General features: G+C 51.5%; 1 protein-coding gene across 1 annotated transcript in view; it reads right to left on the bottom strand.

The window, feature by feature from the left end:
* Positions 1-14,785: 14,785 nt before the first annotated feature.
* The window catches only part of RBM33 (RNA binding motif protein 33), a 112,935-nt gene continuing 107,297 nt past the window's right edge, over positions 14,786-20,423 (bottom strand). The window contains exons 21-22 of the mRNA XM_065883633.1: positions 15,079-15,167; positions 14,786-14,834 (exon numbers count right to left, since the gene is read on the bottom strand). Of these exons, the coding sequence (XP_065739705.1) occupies positions 14,786-14,834; positions 15,079-15,167 (138 nt within the window). The remainder of the gene's footprint in view (positions 14,835-15,078; positions 15,168-20,423) is intronic.

The raw sequence follows: 20,423 nt of genomic DNA, 5'->3' as shown, positions 1-20,423 counted from the left end.
ACCAAGCTTGGGTCCCACTGCAGCCCCAGACCCCCCACCTGCCCTCCTGGCCACCAGCCCACCCACGGAGGGCAGAGGAAGGTGAGCACCGGGGGTGAGAAGGAAAAGGGGAAACTGAGGCAGCCCGGGGGGTCTCAGCCGCCAGCCCCCATGGTCCAAGGTGCATCTGAGGAGCCTGCCCACCCTCAGCAGAGAAGCCCCGACACCCCTGGTCGGCAAGGAGGCTGAGCCGGGAAGGAGCGGCCCGGGGAGACAGCCCAGCCACGCCCATCACAGTGGACCGTCACTTGGCTTCCGTGGCCTGGAAACAACCTGTGAGGAGCTTCGTGGATACGTATCGATTCGTTGCATTCTCTGTGTTTCCCTCGTTCCATGGAAGGAGCGCACTTTTGTCGTGGGGGGAGAGTGAAGTGATTTTTAAATGCCAGGAGCTCAGATCCCGCCCGTGCGGTCAGGCCACCCTCTGCCCCGCAGCCCCTCGCTCCCCGGCCGCGTGGCACTCGGGGGCGGGGCAGGACGGCCTGTTTCATCCCTTCCCGGTTCCTTGACTTAAAGCGACCCCGGTGGCCCTCACGCGGGCCTCTATCTCGGGGTCCCCGGATGCCAGCGCCCTCCCCGCCGCTCCGAGCTATTTATAGGCAGTGCTCCGCGTCGGTCCTGAACACGAGGTGTTCAGTCCAAAAAGAACCTTTTTAGGTCAAGGAAATGAGTTTAAAAATACTTTGCCTGCGAGTGAGCCAGCGGGAGGGCGCAGCCTTCCCGTCCTCAGGCTCCTCCAGGAGGACCCTCTGAGCGCACCGGGCGCCCTCCTGCCAGCTGTGACCTCCAGTCCCCAGGGAAGACGCCCCAGGGCAGACAGACCCCCCCCCCCACCCCGACCAAGTCCAACTCCAGGAGCGGCAGGGCCCCCGCTGCTTCCCCCTCCCACCCCGGAAGGTGCAGACAGGTAGGTGAGCACATGAGCTTCTGGATTAAGTGCTTGAGGGTGTGGCTGGGTGTGCAAGTGTACGCAAGTATACCGCGGGAGTTGTGAGGGTGCGCGCACACGCGTGTGCGTGAGCGGCGGAGTCGGGGAGGAGTGCGCAGGCGCCGGGCCGCAGAGCGAGGACCAGACTGGCTGAGTAAGAACGTGCCTTCTGAGTCCAAGGGCACCCGGATGGGGGGAGCGCGAGCTAAAGGCGCCTGTCTTCCTGCCCAGAGAGGTGGCTTGGGCTAGAAATGCTAGGCCCCTGGGGAGGAAAGCCTTTCTGTCACTTCTTCAGTATCGACTCCTCCTCTAAGGATGGGTCTTGAGAGGAACGGAACAGGCAGGTGATGGGGTCCTGGGACAGGCCACGCGGGGACCATGGGGCCGCCGGAGGGGCAGGCGGAGGACAGAGCTGAGGGGCCGGAGAGGAGAGGGGAGGGGGGCCCCGGGGAGGCTGTGAGCTCCCTTTCCCCAGCCCCGCCCTCCCCTCTGCTCCTGAGCCCTCGGTTAATACGATTTCATACCCTCAACCAGGACAGGGGCGATTTCCCAAACTTGCGGCAGCAACGTGCCAAGCCGTGTGGCCCTGGCCCAAACCGGGCTGTAGTCGACGTCACCGTTCACAGCACACAGGGGCTGTTGTGCACTGGTCAATACGTGTGTGTGTATCTGTGGTACATGTACGCAACATAACGCACATCACACAGGCCCAGCACTTACACGCGTTCGGTAACTGGCAGCCGTTACACCTATCCAATCGAAGCTGCCTAACTTACCAGTGGGAGGCACCACTGGAAGTTTTCACGCACCACGGTCCTTCCTCGATGGCCGTTTTCTGCAACATCAAGGCGCTGCAGCCGTCTGACGATGCCCTCGAGATGAACAAGAAGACGTGCGCGACTGCATCTGAGTGCCTCCTGGCTGATGGCGAGTGTCAGACACACCTCGTCTCAGAGATGCCGAGGGTGAAAAAGAGGAGTATCTTACAGTCAACGTACCACAATGCAGTGTAGACTTCTTCTCTAGAGAACTTTATATTTGTTTCGCAAAGAATAAGGGCCATAATGCCATATTTTATAAAAATCAATATGGATATTTACATACATATATTAAAAAATATGTTTTTTCCTGAAGCCTGGGGCTTACAAGATGACGGGATCGTCACCATGAAATCCAGGAGGGGGATGTGGAAGGTGAGGACCAGAGGTCACTGATGTCCAGGTGTGACCTGAGGGCCTTTCATCCTCCGAGATTCCCCACCAGGATTCCCAGGAAGCAGCCACTTTCCACTGAAGGGCTGACAGCTTTGCTTGATCTCTGGGCCTCATGCCACGTTGGTTTCTGGGCCCCAACCAGGGGAAGACGTCTTGCAGCTGAGGGTGGCAGGGACCCAGCTCAGGCTCCGTGCCTCCTGCCCGGGCCGTGCTCTCCCGTGGCCACGCGCCCCCCTCCATGCCGTGTCCCAGGTGGTCACCGCGCCCCGCCAACTCCTGCACAGGTCGTAACACCTGAATTCCAAGGAGCGCCTGCAGCCGGTCACTCCCATTTGAAACGTTTACAGTTTCTCTTCAAACAGAAGGGTTTCCTCACGGCACACTCAGCCCCCGTCAGCAGACTGAACGAGAGGCTCTCCCAGTGTGCCGGGCAGCCAGGGATGCCGGGCCCTGCGGACGGGAGCACTGAATCTGCGGTCCTCGCGGCCCCCGTGGGAGCAGGTGCGGGGCAGGATCAGGGCCCAGATGGCCCTCCTCCAAGAGGAGCTCATGTGGTACCATCTGGGGACAAGTTCTACTCGTTCACTTATGAACTGAGCACCTTTTGAGTGACAAGCACAATTCTGGGCCCTCTGGATACAGCAGGGAAAGAAAAAAAAAAACAGGAAATATTTCCTCCCTTTCTAGAATTTACTTACTTATAGAGTGAAGGGAGGCATGAGATCAACAAAACATACAAAATGTAGTAAGTTATTAGGTTATATTACCCAACAGGACAGGAGCTCTGCTTCCAACCAGGACAGAACGACCACAACCCAACTGGTTCTGCCCCTGTACCAGGCATGAAATGGAGTGAAATGTACACAGCATCTCTGCCAGGTGCTGGACCACAGGCACACAGGGCTGTCATCACACATAGCCGGCTTTCTGCCTGGAGGAACCTTCCAGACCTCAGTGCAGGGCCGTGGACCCCGACTGCAGCACACCAGTTCGGCTGAGCCAAGCAGACTGGAATGTGTGGTGCAGGGTCCTGGGGAGGACGAAGCAGAGGAGGAACTCAAGACACTTGCAGGGGGTCCCCGTGAGTCCTGGCTTTCTACTAAGCTGCATGTGTTCTGGGCATGACACCGTGGGGCTTGGCAGGAATCAGCCACGAACCGTGAGCTACGCAGACTGCAGAGGACTCAGTGCTCAGAGAGGAGGTGCTCTGACCAGACACAGCAGAAACATCACTGAACATCCTGGACAATCAATCTGCAACTCCAGCCCCAGGAGCCCTGAGCAAGGGCCCCCCAAGAGGGACCAAACCAAGCTGAAACGACACCTCAAAGGCTCATGCCAACCCTCCATGAGATTGGCTGCCTTCCAGAACAAAAATGAACATTCTTTACATCAGGACAACAAATTCCAGATTCCCAAAATGATGTGTCCAAAATGTCCAATATACAATCCAAAATTACTGGACATTCTAAGAAGGAAGAGACCAGGGTGAAAACTCCCAGGAGAATAAAGTAGTATAAGGAGAGAGAAAATAATGGTAGCAAGGGAACGGGGAGATTATTTAGAGAGTGGTCGCTTTGACAGAGAGCAAAGGCCTCGGAGAGTGTGCACAGAGAAGGCCAGGAAAACATCCAGGGGCAGACCATCCTAGGGCGAGGACACAGCCAGTAGAATCCTGCTTGGCTTATCAAGAAAGGGCAGGGCAGTGAGTGTTGCTTGGGCCGACTGAGCGGAAGGGTGTGAGACGAGCTAGTATGATGGGGGTCAGGGGACCCAAGGCCTGGAAGGCTGTTGTGGGGATTTTGATTTTAGCCCGAGTAAGATGAGAAATCACCGGAGCATTCCCAGCAGAGGAGTGATGTCACCTGACTTACATCTTAAGTAAGATGCTTCCAGCTGATGTTTGGTAACAGACAGTAGAGAGTGGATGCAGGGAAATCAGTCTCGAGACCAGGCCGGCCTTCCAGGTGACAGGTTGGTGGCTTTGACTGGGGTGGCAGCTGTGGAGCCAGAAGTGGTGAGATTCCAGATACACTTGGAGGACAGGGCTTGCTGAGTGTGGGTGGTGCGTTAGGGAGGAAGGGGAGGCAAGGATGGCTCCAAACTCTGGGGCCTGAGCATCCTTAAGAAAGGAGCTGCTGGGCTTCCCTGGTGGCGCAGTGGTTGAGAGTCCGCCTGCCGATGCAGGGGACACGGGTTCGTGCCCCAGTCCGGGAAGATCCCACATGCCGCGGAGCGGCTGGGCCCGTGAGCCAAGGCCACTGGGCCTGCGCATCCGGAGCCTGTGCTCCGCAACGGGAGAGGCCACAGCAGTGAGAGGCCCGCGTACCGCAAAAAAAAAAAAAAAAAAAAAAAGAAAGGAGCTGCCATTTCCTGAGATGGGGAGAGAAGGGAAGAGATCAAGAGCTCAGCTGGATTCGGTGTGAGCTGCGTACTGAACACCTCAGGAGGAATGAAGGTTCGAGTCTGGGGTTCAGGAGAAAGTCCACAGGAGGATGGGAAAGTCCATGGGACTCAGCGGCCTGCTGCTGGCTCTTTAAAGGTACCGAATTGCCTGAGGTCATGTAGGGAGTGTATGGACTGAGAAAGGGGGAGGTCTAAGGGCTCCGACCTTTAGCCGACAGCAAGTGAGGAGGACCCCACCTGGAGACCGAGAAGCAGGTTCCAGTGAGGCAGGATGAAAACGAAGAGAAGGCGGTGTCCTGGACACCAGGGCAAGTCAACTGCTTTACACACGCCGATGGACTGAGGAGTCCTGAGGCTTGATCCTTGAATTTGGTGACATGGGCACCAGGAACATTCTTAGCAAGAGAAGTTTTGGGGGAACGTTGGGTTCGAAAGCCAGACTGGTGTGGACTCAAGAGAGAATTTTTAAAAGAGAATATGGAGGCAGCAAGAAAAGATAACTCTTTCAGTGAGTTTTACCAAAAGGGGGAAAGAAGTACGCACTGGTCACCAAACGTGGTTATGCGGTCAAGGGAGGATTGTTTTCTTAAACGGAGGATATTGCTGCATGTTTGTTGCTAACAGGAAAGGTCCAGTACAGAAGGAAAAATCCAGGGGTGAGAAGAGACACCTGCAGGTGCCGGGTCCTTCAGTGAGGGGGGCGGGAGGCAGTGCAGCCGGGATGCTGGCTTTGCCCAGGAGCAAGGATGCTCGCCTACTGTAGCAGGGGCCGGTGGTTCACGCAGGGCACCCGAAGGCATGTTGGGGGTTTCGTGGTGAGGGGATGTGGGAGTTCTCTTCTGAGCGCTCCTGTCGTAGTAAGGAAATGGGAGCGGGGAAGAGGCTGCTAACACTGAAGAGAGGAGGAGATGTGAAAATGCTCCCGTGAGAGTGACTGACCTGATCGGGAGATACGGTAGGGTTTCCCGGCTACACGTGGGGCTCACCTTTGAGGTCTGCAGCTGTGAATTCAGAGTAGGCCAGGCAGTGTGGCTGCCTGTTTTTCCAGCCGTGGTCACAGCTGGGGTGCGAGGCAAGTGTCCTGGAGGACTGGGGTCTTGCCCAGGGAGCATCAAAGCAGGAAGAGAACAAAAGCAAGGGAGTCGAAAGAGCTCAAGGAGCTGGCTCCCAGCAGCAGCCAGAAAAAACCGACGTCAGGTGACAAGCTGTCAGAAGAGGCGGGGCTGAGGCGTGGGGATCCCGGCGGCGTGGGACTCGCTAGTCGGGGCGCCCGCGGATCTGGAGTCCAGGAGGTGTCCACACAGGCCACGGGGGATACTTTCTGGCCATGACCCGGTGGCCGACAAGGGGTGGATGGGGGCAGCTGAGGGCGCAGAGGAAGGCAAGCGACCGAGTCTCCATCTAATACCATGCTGTGGGAATGACATTTCCTAAGAGTAACGACCAAAAAAATGGGGAGAGAAACCGGGACGGCATGACACCGGGGAGCGTGGGGGCGTGGGGGGATGTGTGTGACCATGGGGGAGGGTGGTGACCCTGGGGAGACGGCATCCACAGTGGGCAGTGGGTGGTAGAGTCCCACCTCTGGTTCGTCCAAGGATTCAGGCCTCAGGCAAGTACCCCTGAGGAGAGAGGGGTTCCCGGTCACGCAGACCTGAGCACCCGACGTGCAGCCGCCTTTCCTGGCCCACCGGCTCAGGAGGGAAGGAGGGCTGGGACCTGCATCGCGGAGGACGCAGGACACACGCCGGGCGGGCGCAGGGCGGGGAGGGTCCCCGGGCGGTGCCGACCCGGCTGTGCCGCGACCTGCACCCTTGGGGCAGCTGCAGGGTGCTCCCCGGCCAGTGCTCAGCGCTCACGGCTGGAAGCTGTAGGGGCAGGGCCTCCCCGTGGTCGCGTAGCCCTCAGAGCCCACCGCCCGGTCGCCGCGAGCCACGACCGCCCGAGGACACCTGCCGACCAGGCCGCCAGCGCAGGGGCCGCCGTGGGGGCTCGGGCCCAGGGAGGCGCTGTCCTCCGGCCAAACCTCTGCTCTTCTCCTCCCCACGCCCACCCTGGTCCCTAGGCCAGGCTCAGACGTCTCACCTCAAGGCGGGGGGGGATCCATCCGCGAGGGTCCCTGACGTGTCCTGCCCCCCTTTATCACCCAGGCACAAGTGTGGACACAGGTTAGGGAGAGGTACTTGGTGGGAGGCTCAGGGTTTATTTTCTGGTTTGGATCTAACTTAAACCTCTCTGCCTCTCACCCCATCTATAGGCGACACCTCAAGTGGAGCGAGGAGACGTTATTTTTGAGCATATGAAGCTGAAAAACTGCTGTGCTCACCACTTCTTTAAATCTGGAAGCCACGCCTCAAGCTGCAGACACGTTACTTCCTGTGCTTCTCTTTCTTGGAGCCACAATTCCTAAGCGCTGTGCTTGCCTAGAGAACTCTTTCACGACCTATTTTTCTCCTCAGACTTATAAATAATTTCCTTCAAAATATGGAAATACACTGCTGAGTAACAGAGCCTATCAGATGAGAGCTGGGCGAGAACTGTGGGGACAGCTGCAGCCTTCCAACAGGCGTCATGCGAGCGCACAGAGTACCTCCCCGCCTCCCGAGCCTGCAAGGAGGCTCCCGCCTGCCGGAGACACACGCTCTCTCCTCCAGCCCTTGCAGGGATACTCGCCCAGGCCTCTCCAAGCCGGGCGGGGGTACAGAGGGCTGGCGACCTGAAAGCACCTTTCAAAGGAGCTCCATTCATAAGGAATCCCCCCAGTTGCGAGAAACCCACTTTCGACCTGACATCTCCAGGTGTGGAGTCCATCTTCCTGAGATCCCATCACTCAACGCAAAGGTCAGCCTTTTAGAAAAAGAATGACTTATCCATGGAATATGGGTTAAAATAGAAGAAAAATGGCTTTGACTTTATTCACTAGGTATTTTCCGATTCTGATTGAGCTGTAAAAATTCCACTAAATCCGATCTGAGAAGTTGATTAGATGTGCTGGCCTCTGTGACACATCACTTCCTTCTGTTTCCCCAAACCAGCTTTCTTTCTCACCAGCTCCCGTCCTTACCTGAGACCTGGGATCCTTCTCCTCAGCCTTCCCGTGGGTGCCGGGGACAGCAGAGCTAAGCTACGGCTTACCTTGAAAAGTCAGCCTCATTTCTGTCAGTGAGGCAGCGGGTGTGTGTGGATGGAGCCCAGGTTCCTGGCCTGTACAGCATGCCAGGAGGTGGGAGGGGCGAACCTCTGGTTTTCTCCTCCTCAAGCTTTTCCTTTAACAATGTTTGGTTTGTGTGTGGGGGGCGGGGGGGGGGGAACCTTTATTTTTTTTAATATTTTCCAAATAGACCGTGAATTATGAGCAATCTGTAGCAGCGTGAAAAGCTCTGAGGATGCCTGAAGTGGGAAGTGGACACAGCAGCGCCAGCGCATATGTGGCTTCTCAGACAGGCCGTGTGCACGTGACAGAAACAGAAGGCGCCGGGCAACGGCGGTGGAAAGGCATGGGCGACGGATTTTCCCCACTTTCAGTGTCACGATTCGTGCTGGAGTACAGATCTCCTTTGAAAACCTGTACAGATTATTCGTGATGTTTTAAAAAATTAAAGAAGAGAATATAAGTCTCCCACTTCCAACAAACAAAACACACAAGGACGCTGTCTGCTCGGTCGGTTCAGACTCGTGAGACCGTGGACCGAGGAAGGCCGTCCCTGACCCTCCCTGAATCAGACACGTTCAAGGCCAAGCGCTGACCAGAGGAGGCGGATCTGGGGGCCTGGGGACAACCCCCATCCTCTGAGGGACGGTCCCAGTGCCCTCTGTCCACATGGGTAAGTCGTGGAACGGACCGAACCGAACCCGAGCGCGAGAAAAAATAAAAGCTACAGAACAAAAGCAGGAACTGCAAGCTATTTATTGACACATCTTCCAAATTACAGTACAGTTCAAGACATTCCTCAGCACGGAGTCACACAAATGATACACACAAGAATACATTTTTTCCAACCATGTCACAACTGTTCTTCACATATATTCCTGATAAAGCTGTCACAGTGATTAGAGCAAAGTGAAAAATGGGGTAAAACAAGGCAACGTCATTTCCCGCAAATGTGTGTAGCGTTTGGTAGAAAACAAGGAGTAGATCACCCAGAGGAAAGCAATTCGCTCAGCTCTTGATGTCTCAACTCCCACTGCGCGCCCCACAACCACAGCTTCAGACTCGACGCCGAGCTGGCCCAGACCAGCTCACAGCGATTAGCAACAAGGTTAGGAAGGGTCACAGTCAGCGAGAGCGGCAACAAAGCCAAACAAGCCGTCGCCTCCCAGTGGAAGAAGAGACACGCTACCACTAACACTGAACCCACGCAAAAGAGGTCCTGCAAACGTGGATAAAAACAGAGAAGGGGTGAGTAATGGCACGGCCGGCGCAGGCTGCAGGACGCTGGCTTCCGCGGGGCCCCAGCCCCTGAGTCGGACTGCAAAACAACAGAATCCAGATGTTACTCTCGCCAACCAAAGACCTGGAGGGACAAACCGTGAGTAAAACCTGTCAAAGCAAAGGTTTAGATGTAATCGAGTTGTCGACACAGCACAAAGATATTCATGGCACTGAGAGCGGAATTCTAAACGTTAACACTTGGACAGAGCAGCCAGGAAGGAGCGCCGTCACCAGATGAAGAAGCCGTCACCAGGGGAGACGGCAGGAGAAGAGAATGGACACCCAGCAATGGCAAGTGAAAGAAGGCGCCGCGCCTGAGGACGGTGGATGGTGGGTTTGGCAGGGAGACCCCCGAAGGAAGGAAGGAGGGTGCACAGCAGGCCTGGCTGACGTGGCCCAGACACTCAGCAGCAGAAGCGAGACCAGACTGGGAGCCCAGCAAAGAGAACCAACTCAAAAATGGGGTGGGGGGTGGGGGGGTGGGGAGAGAAAAAAAAAATCAGATTTCAGGCTGTGTTGTTGGTGAACCTGAAAATTAAACAGTGGAATTAAAGCCTTAGAGTTAAAATCCTCACAAAGGAAGAACAATTCTGGATCCCATGCCTGTGAAAAGCAAAGCTGAATTATAAAAACAAATGATTATCTGCTCTTCAGTCAACAGTATAAATGTGTGTTGCATGCATGTGTGTTGCTTTAAAAACATAAATTATATACTCTCAGACAATACTGCAGACTGCACGCAACTTAAACAGTCCTTTAAAAATCAGGTTCCATTACGGGCCCTTAAAATGAAAAATAGTTTAAAAGAAAATCATGCTAGCAAGAGGTCTACTTTCTAGAGTATATAAATTACTAAATACAGAATATATTAAAACAGCACAACTGTTTGTCCACTCTGTGGAAAATATTAAAATTCAAAGACTATATCATGTTCCTTTTTAAAAGGCCTATATTTTTCTACATACCTTTCAAAATAAGTAAAACAAAACACCAACACGGAGGCCTTTTTACATTTTAGTTGGTGAGAAGTAAAAGCAAAAAGCAGCTTCTCACTAAAAGTACCTGCTCTGCCTCTGCCCATCTTAATGAAAAGACTCCTACCAAAACACGGCACAAAAAAGAGCGAGTTAAGATTTTCTGCACCTTCTCTAGAAAGGGCAGCTTACACGTGTAAAACCAATGATCCTTCCCAACCACACGCTACCAGAAGGTATACCTGGGATCCAATATGAATCAGTGAGTTTTGTTTGGTTCTAGGACACAAAACCATGGGCACTTTAAATGAGAAAAATTAAATAGGTTGTAAAAAACCTTACACAAAATCCTTAGGATTTAATAGAAGTCAAGGCTGACTGCCTTTGGAGAGATCATATTTACCAATGTCCAAAATAATGCATCATTCACAAGTTTTAAGAAGAGTTGAGAAGGTTAATTAATAAAATGCTCATTAAATACAATGGAGTATCTAAATTTTCCCTCTATGGATGTAACTCCTGTGGCTTCCTTCATGGGGGGTGGGGGCATCTCCTGGTCCTATTTCGCCTCACCCACCCCCCCTCCCTCTGTTGGTTAATTCCCTTTTAGAATTCTGTCACTTAAAGCCCTGTAAAAAATCAAATACCTTTCAAGCACCCCACCCCCTCCCCCAACAAACAAAGAGAAAGGAGCTGGGCTGTGGGGGGACGGGACAGGGCGGGGCGCCTCTAGCTGACTACAGGAAAGTAAAAGCAGCTCTACCGGGGTGTGAGTGAAGCCCAGAGAGGCACCAGGAGAGCAAGGGCAGCGTGGGCCTGCACCCGCCGGGACACGCTTCTGGACAAGCGGCCCGCTGCCTCTCCAGGATCTAAGGGACAGAAGGGAGGACAGAAGCCCCCAAGAGCGGCTCTAGGTGCTCTGCACACAGACCTTGACCAAAACCTGACCGTCCCCAGGAGGGGACGACGAGCACATTGAGCTTACCTTCAATTAAACAACAAAGAAATTTTAAAAAATAAGAAAACAAAAGCCAAACATAACAAAACAAAAACCAGAAGCCAAAAAAAAACACACAAAAAAACAAAAACAAAAAAAGAAAGTGACAGGTTCTCAAAACAACACGGCCTCAGTTCTCATCTACCCTCCACGCAAGCCAGCCAGGCCTCCTCCTGTCCAAGAGCCCGGCGGTCCACCGAACCCAAGGGGCTGGGCCTGGCGCGGACGCCCCTCCTCCAGCCCGGGCCGCCAGCGGACATCTACCGTGCCCACCGTGCCCGCCGCCCGCCTGCAGGCCTCCCCACCAGACCAGCTGACTCCTGTGCAGAGCCAGCGTGTTAGAATAAAGCCTCTGATGGACCCTCGTTAGCACCCCTCCGTGCTACAACTCTCCTCGCCCCACTTCTAGGCTCCTTCTTCCCTCACCCTGGACACCTCCTCCCAGCCTCCTTCCAGCAACAAAGTCTGTTTGCATAATTAAGCCAAATGCCCTTTAAAAAAAAAGACCCCTTTGTGCAGGATCTAAGCTGTCACAATTCAGAAATGCTACAAAACCAAGCATAAACAATGTTTATCCAGGACCTTTACAAATCATGAGAAGGAAGACCCCCAATTAGAAATAGTTATGATGACGCCCCCCTCCCCTCCCCCGTCCCCTCCCCCGCCCTCCCCGGTGGGGAGAGGGCACAGACACCTACTTAGCATGCTGCCTGTCCAGAAAGGGGGGGACCCGCAATATTTCTTTTGGAAAAAAGAGACGATATTTCTCCTTAAGAAGGATATCAGTATAAGAATTTAACAAATGTGGCCAGACCAACGGTAGTGCAAGGTTATGCTCAGATAAGTAGCTAAGTGAGCTTCTATTACAGCATAAGATCAAAACAAGATATAATGCAAAAAGAAAAAGCACCTCAGGTCCACACAGTCACCTACTGTCTTTACCTTATGAGATATACTGATATTCACTGGCTTCTTGAATTTGTGAACAAATAATACACAGGTCAGGATAAATGTATTGACTTACTACCATCTTTATAAAAATCGAATATACACACAAACACATCAACAATCATGGAACTGCATCCATTAAACTTTGATAAGACAACACAAGAGAACTAACAAATAGCTAAGATGCTGCCGAATTGAAAGCATTTCCAATAACATTTAGCTTTAAGAGGCCCGTATTTACTGGTTGTTAACTGCCCCTGCACCCTTTAAATGCACGATAGAAAGAACAAAGATAATGGTTGCAGCAGATCTTCCAAGAGGGTTCGGCTCACCGTGGTCTGATTTCACTGCGAGAAGTGCACCGAAAATGGAAATGACGTTCCTTTCTAATTCTGCTTCTTTCTTTCCCTTTCCAGTTTCCCTCAAGGAAAGCAAAGCCTTTGTTCCCAGGCCTGGCTGGCACTAACAGAGCCCGTGCCCAGGGGCCATGTGCGTCAGGAAGCGACCGCGGGAAGCCTTTCTAACCAGTCCTTTCCGGAAGGCCCGGCTGGACTAGGCCTTTCAAGAACTTTCTATCAAGAGAAAGCTTACTTCTCTGTGTGTGTAGACTGTTACACAGACACACACCTGTTCCGGGGCACCCCTGTCAGACTCAGACAACACAAAAACAGACCTTAAAGTAGCCACGAGGTCTGCCTTGCACAAAGGTGCCCAAATAGGATTCGTTCCTTACAACTAACTAGAAGAAAGTATGCCCGAATGGCTACTTTTCAGAGACAACATGCAGATTTTGTTTCAAAGCCACAACACACTCAGACTATTTCAAAACGCGGTAAAATTTTGTATACTCAGCTCACTGCGTCATTAAGTCCTCGGTGATAAAATAAGTCCATTAACTGTAAGCCTTCCTGCTGCCCAGGGCGGGGAAGTGGTGTGGATCTCTCCTATGTGGGGCCTGCATGCTACCCAACTCACCACTTCAACGCAGCTCTCTGTGGACTGAGCTCCTAACCTGTGAACACAACTTTATCTCTACCTGTGAGGACGGCAGCAGCGGCCACTGGCCATCTGGACGCTCCGCTGGAGCACCCGGGGCCAGGCTGGCACACACCACCACCTCCCAAGGGTTAGGCAGGGGCTTTCCGGAGCACGGGTGGCCAGGTACCTCAGCTCAGGCGGGCGAGGGGGGTGTTCTAGCGTGTTCTATGAGTGCCTATAGTTTCCTGGAACCGAAATCTTCTGAAGAGCAGCCATCAACACCCACCTTCACATTCCAGACTCACTCCTAGCACACGGTACCACAGTGGAATCAATGCTACAGAAAGTCTCACAGGGTCTGAAATGCTCTTCTCTGGTTCTGGTAACTTAATTTGAAAAAGTAATACAAAATTTCAACTGTGAAAATAAGAAGATACGAGTTCACATGACCTGCGTCTTAGCTCCCAAGAGAAGGCTGAGAAGGAGGGACGCCTTGCTGCAGGGGGGGCTGCCTGCTCACATCTGGTCCTCGCTGGGCTAACCAGACGCATTAACCGGTGGTAACAGGCTTCTATTTCCCTTACTTCCATTAATAAATCTCACAGGAAATCTCAGGTATAAAATATAGCTAAAAAGTCTGAACATGCCCCGGTATCATTTGCTCAACTAGTTCAGGTCCACGTTAGAATCAATCCAAAATAGTGAAACTCCTTCATGAGCAGAAATACAATAAGGCACTTTTTTCCACGTTTGCCCAGAATGAATTTTACTACAGATGACTTTAAGGGGAGGAAGCGTCTCTCACCTGAAGGAGCCTACCCAGCATCCCAGAGACACACTGCACCACACGCCACGGAGAACGACAAGCCAGCGCAAACGTCCCCTCGCTCTCGGGTCCACTGAAGGACAGCGCAGCCCCTGCTCAAAAGGCCTTCAAAAAAGAAAATCTTAATCACAGATTGCCCAAGAATGTTCTATATGCGTCACAGAGCCGGTGACATGAATATGCCACTTGGGGCTGCATTTAAAAAGAGGAAAAAACCAAACAGGCCTGCGAAAGCTTCAGGCTGTCCTACCCTCCTCACCTGGCAGGTATGCTACGCTCGCCTAGCAGGGAGCCCAGCGAGGGCTGGAGGTGAGGGCGTCCGGACACCTGCTCTCAGCCTGGGGGCGCGCGATGATGCCCAGCAGCACTTCCGCCGCATTCAGAACGAGTACAAAAGGGGCGCTCCCTCTGGAACTAGGACTATACAGTTGGCGCTTCTGGAATATTTACAAGAAGCAGGATCGGCCACACAATTGGCACCACTCCCAACCACCCTCATACCCTGCTTTCCAGGATATGCAACTGCCAATCATCATCACCCGAATTTTAACCTACGTTTTTACAAGAGCCTTTTGAGGGCTTTCTGAGACGGTAAAACAAGTGAAGCTGGTTGAGAAAACGCTCATCTAGCCTGCACTGAAGATAAGTGCAACCATTATCAAATATTCTTTGCTGTGAAAACTACTGAGAATTTGTGGCATTAATGTCTTTACTCACTCTAAGTCGCTGTAATCGATCATACATAAGATCACGAAGAACGATGTCTACATGCATTGTAAGCACTTTGAAAACATGAGAAAGCGAAACCTGTAGTTCTTTGTGGTGACAAGAGAATGGGAAACGATCTAACACCGAGTTGAGTCTGCCGCGTCCCGTAAGGTCAGCTCTTCTGGAATCAGTGCTGGGCCGCTGGGCGCTCCGGACAACAGCCACGCAGGGCTGCGGACGGAGAGACCTAAGCTCGCGGGGCTCTGCGCAGCAGCTCCCGGGAAGAAATTCCACAGCGCGTGTGCAGCGTTACGGTCAGGCTCTCCTGCCAGAAGTCACTCAACGATCAGGGCCACATTTATGTGGGACAAATCTATCATATGCCTGTGGGGATTTAAAGAAACAGTGACCATTAAGCTACCTGTGCACATCAGCGGCCACCGGATCAAGCAGAAGAAACATGCAGACTGACAGAGAGGATCCACACACATCCAGGGCGACCACCCACGTCACAAGAGGAGGCGGCGTACCCTCTCTGCACCCCTGGCGCGTCTCCGCAGAGACAGACAGCAGGTGGCAGCACAGACTCCTCCCATCTCCCACCTGTCACCAGGGGATCCAAGGCTACCTGTGGAACTTCTGCTGAAACGCTAATGCATGGGCGGGTTCCTTGAACTTGGCTATGGCTTTCCGCTGCTGGGGAAGCATCTGTAAACTCTGAAGGAAGATGACAGAAACACTTTAGAATCCTGTTGTATGGGGTGTAATATACATATAACATACATACATACATTCGTTCGTTCATTCATTCATTCATTTTTATACATTAGATTTAATGCAAAATTTGAGTCCAGGCTGACCCTTAGATCACTAAAACAAACTAATTCTACCTCCCTGGCAATTTTTTGTAATCTATCCAGATAATCTATCCAGCAACAGTGCTTCGCTAAGTCACTGCCCTGAGCAGCAGTCGTTCGTGTCCTCACAGCTTGGTGTTAAGACCTTCCTTCCATCAGGGGGCTTCCCTGGTGGCACAGTGGTTAAGAATCCACCTGCCAATGCAGGGGACACACGTTCGAGCCCTGATCCGGGAAGAGCCCACATGCCGCGGAGCAACTAAGCCCACAAGCCACAGCTACTGAAGCCCGCGCGCCTAGAGCCCGTGCTCCGCAACAAGAGAAGCCACCGCAATGAGAAGCCCACGCACCGCAACCAAGAGTAGCCCCCGCTCGCCGCAACTAGAGAAAGCCCGTGTGCAGCAACGAAGACCCAACACAGCCAAAAATAATATATATATATAGACCTTCCATCATTTGCCCCGTCAGCCACCCAATCTTCTCTCTAAACCTTCCCGGGGAGGCCCAGGACAGGTGTCCTTGGAGAGTTACTTTCTGCTTTCACGTCCTCCTGTCAGGCGATTTTCCACGGGGCCCTCAGTCAGCTTTTTAAAAGCACAATACTCACCATACAGGAGGAGCTGCTGTAAGGCAACGGGGCCCCGCGGTCGGAGTGGGAGGTTATCTCCTAATTATCACTGGGGTAAATTAAGGGTTTCAGATATGTGGGTGGGCCACAGTGAGGGGCAGCTGTGTCTGTGGCAGCCATCAGCATAATTTGGTCACAATCTGTGCTTTAAAAAGTCTGAGAGAAGTGGCATCTTAAATTAAACCTTTAGGGGACTTCCCTGGCGGTCCAGTGGTTAAGCCTTCACCTTCCAATGCAGCGGGGGCGGGTTTGATCCTTGGTCGGGGAGCTAAGATCCCACATGCCTCGCGGCCAAAAAACCCAAAACATAGAAGCAATACTGTAAGAAATTCAATTAAGACTTTAAAAATGGTCCACATCAAAAAAAACCTTAAAAAGAAAATTAAATCTTTAGGATTTGAAACAACCATTCCTGAGGCTACTGTTTGCAGTAAAAACCAAGTGAGTTTATGAAGAAGATGGATCCATCAAGTGAAGAGACTGGTGCAGGGACAGTGAACTTACACCGGGTCCTCCCTCACACTTGCCCTGAGGACAAGGGGCAGCTCTGTGATTCCCCGAGGCCTGGGGACGTAGGATCCTAGGATTTGGGAGGGATGCACCAGAGGAGAATTTGGATTTCTCAGCCGGTCCCACTCTCCAGAGTCTGATCCTTCTCAAGCATTTTGGTGACTTGCCATGTGTGTCTGCGGCAATGAGCAAAGTGGCAGGGGGGCCTTGCTACCACGGGGACACAGCCTGAGGAAGTAGCAGAGGACTCAGTGGCGGGGAACCGTCTGCTGTGTCTGGGCTTCTGTCCAGTGACGTTTAACAGCCAGAAAAAATATCTAATGGTAACACACAACCCTTTAGAAGTGTTTACACACGTGGCTGTTTCATTTTAAAGCATTTGTTCAAAGACCTACAACAAAAGCACATAGCCAAAATATCCGTTCCTTGAAATACGTTCAAACAAGGTAAACTGGGGGCTTCCCTGGTGGCGCAGTGGTTGAGAGTCCGCCTGCCGATGCAGGGGACGCGGGTTCGTGCCCCAGTCCGGGAAGATGCCTACATGCCGTGGAGCGGCTGGGCCCGTGAGCCATGGCCGCTGAGCCTGTGCTCCGCAACGGGAGAGGCCACAGCAGTGAGAGGCCCGTGTACCGCAAAAAAAAAAAAAAAAAAAAAAAAAAGGTATACTGTATATGAAATAAGCACTCTCCATTTTAGTAAACACAGAACTCCCATGAGTAAAACATGACCAGGAGAGCGCTAAAAAAAATATTCTTTCCAAAAAGTTGCTTTTCAGTGCTTCACACAGAAATAAACCGTTTCAAGTCTCCGTGTTACATGGCACTAAGGTTTACACACAGGCTCCCCTCGGAGCAGTCAGATAGTCTGGGGCACATCACCAACCAGACCCGGACCAGTGCAAGGACCAGGACCGGAGGTGACAGAGGCAGCCACTAGGCTGCAGTGAGCTCCATCTGCCTGGTTTTCTGAAACCAGTTTAGTAGATACTAGAGTTTTCCTCTTCTTTCAGATATAAAAACCAGACGCAGAAGATTTTTCTTGATGATTTCACTTATCATTAAGTTAACTGGACAAGTAAAGCTCAGCAACCTGGTCTTTAATTAATGCCATCAATTAACTTCTCTTGGATACACTGTCAGCATGCGGCTTTTCTGGCCTCTCAAATTCGTTACTTGACAAAGACCTGTTTTCTCTGCCAGGCCCCGCTTTCGGCTCACGCCCACTCTGTGCCTTATCCTTGAACCATCTCCAGTTGCTGAAGCTCTTCTGGAACTGCTTCTGAAGAGAAAATGCAAGAGGAAATGCCGTGCTGTCCTGTCACCACCAGAGGAGGCCAGAGAAGAACGTGGGTAAGAGCCAGCTTCAAGCCACAGGTCCAACCCAAGCACTGCAGCAGAACCTCCCGCCAGGCCCTGCTTTCTGATTCCATCTCTGGCGCCTCAGGCACCCTTTTCCTCTTCCAGCCACGTGGCCGCAGTGCTTGAGGGTGCTGGGGTATAGGCACAGCTTCATTTCTTCATGAACTGCGGCCAGCACTGTGGCAGTTCTTACCACAAGACTTAGAAGAACTTAACCTAAACTTATTTTGCCCAAAACTACAAAAATCGCTCAATTAGGAACAGACAAGAAAAAACTAACTTGTTATGATACCACAAATGATTATCCACACTCTACAATTCACAGATGGAATCTGGATTTTGAAAATACTATGCTCTTCTTTTGAGAAAAAGCATGTCTAGATGTCATTTCCTCTGGGTAATTTCACAATGTGGAATGAAGGCATGAAGCTTCCTCTTTACCATTTATAAGGTAAGAGGTAAGAAGATAGCTTATCTGTATCTAAGTGGTTTAAAGCGCAATTTGATTGAGAAGGTATCAATCAAGAGAGCATAAACTTTCAATGAAATTTTTTTTAATATTTACTTATTTATTGGCTGCGTCAGGTCTTAGTCGCGGCATGCAGGATCGGTTCTCAATAGTCAACAAAAGTAATAACACTGTCTTAAAATTTGTTTTCTGTCTGTTCCCCTTCATTGACATTTCTGTACCCTTTTCCAAAAAACAAAACCTATTTTCAGATATAACACTGAATTGCTAAAACTGTCAATATTCAACCATTTCTGACCTACCAAAATGACAAGTATTAGCGATCACTTTATTGCGAAGAGAGGAAAATACACTGTCCACTAATAAGCTAAAAACTTATTATGATCACCAGCTTCTACTTTGAAAATACGTGCTTCTGCTAATCAGTAGCCCATTTCCAAATAATTAAACACGTCAATTCACCCAGAATGAACAAAGAGTTAAACTTTGTCTCCAGTCTACACACTCACTCTGACCCCGCCCCGTCTCCCCCACAAATATGGTACTGGCCCTCGGAGAGACAGGCTAACTTGCCCATGCCCACCCTGATATACTTCTCATTTTTCAGAGACAAGACATCTGCAGAAAATTTGAGAATAACTGTGCTACTATAAGTAGCAAAATACCTGTTAAAATACTCCTTTAGTTGGCCGCTTCCTTTGTTTATATTCAGCCACCCCATTCAGGGCCATTTGACTGAACTGCCACAAGGCACTACATTAACAGTAGAAGAGCTGTGACAACCTACAATTTAAAGTCCAGAAAAATGTCCATGCTGTTCAGAACCTTGGCCGTTTTTTCCCTGATTAGGGAAAGTTCTTCCTCTTTCTAGAAAGAGCTTGTGTTCATGTCCATGTATACTAATAAATTACAATATTATGAGGATTCTTTTTTTTTAACATCTTTATTGGAGTATAATTGCTTTACATTGTTGTGTTAGTTTCTGCTGTATAACAAAGTGAATCAGCTATACATATACTTATATCCCCATATGAATGTTAAGGGGATTCTGAAATGATTCTGCAGTCCTGAAAATCAATTAAACTATTCTCCCACTCTGGCCAACAGTTCCCAGCACCTTCAGGGATCAACCTAAAGCCAAAAATGATATTGATATTAGTTGTTTTAAACAAGTGAAGTTGCTCAAACAAGAGCCCCACTGATCAATCATTAGAAATCTACTCTCTCGGGCTCCACCCCAGACCTGGTAAGACACCCTGGGTTGGGCCCAGCCTCCAGGGACAGCTTGGGAACCATCGAGGGACACGCACTAGGTCCTCCTTTCTCACGCGATGGCACCTGCACGTGGTGGTGGCAGCTGGCCTACGCCCATTAAATCTTTTCTTCTCCCGCCTCGCAGCCGGGCTCCTCGAGCCAGTCCTCGGGCAGCATGGCGCAGGACCCCTTCATTCCGGACCCTTTCTGCACGCAGCCCACCCGACCCTCTCGCTGGTGACGGGGCAGCGTCTCAGGCCGCTTCTCGTGGAAATCGACGACCCCTCCAGTGCCTGTTCATATTGAACTAATCATCGCAGCGTGTGTGGTCTTTATTGATGCCGATTCCGTTTTCTCCTCGAGTCCTGCGTTGGGGCTTCTTGTGTCCACGGCGTAAGTGCTGTTCTTTCTGCTCTGATACAGTTTTAAAGACATTCTGAGGCCCTCCTCTTCCACACTCACCTTCATCTGGTACAAACGTGTCCTGCAGGGAAGAGCCCGTGTCCTATCACACGGTCTGCCTGGAATCCTCTTCTTTCTTCCGGGATTATTTACAACTGTGCTTTCAGAACTTTGGGTGGGAGCCTCCAACGAACAGTCTTCCCATTACGGTTTCAGATCATGCGGCCAGGCCTATATTTTCTTTAAACCTCGTGATGTCGGTTTTCAGAAAGTCTACATTTGACTATGCCTGGTGTTTTCCTTCCCAAACGTCCTGAACTTCAAAATGACTGAACTGCTTTCACTGAGATCCCAGCTTTCTCCACATCACCCACCAGACATCCCTGGTCAGTCAGAACCAGACGCAAAGAAGGTAAGATGGTCTCATCCCAGAAGGCGATATGTTCTAATGTGACCCCAACTTACACGACTGCTCAAAAGGGCTCCCCCTCACTG

This window comes from Phocoena phocoena, chromosome 9, assembly GCF_963924675.1.
Source record: "Phocoena phocoena chromosome 9, mPhoPho1.1, whole genome shotgun sequence".
NCBI lineage: Eukaryota > Metazoa > Chordata > Mammalia > Artiodactyla > Phocoenidae > Phocoena > Phocoena phocoena.
This window is presented reverse-complemented; position numbering and strand designations above follow the sequence as displayed.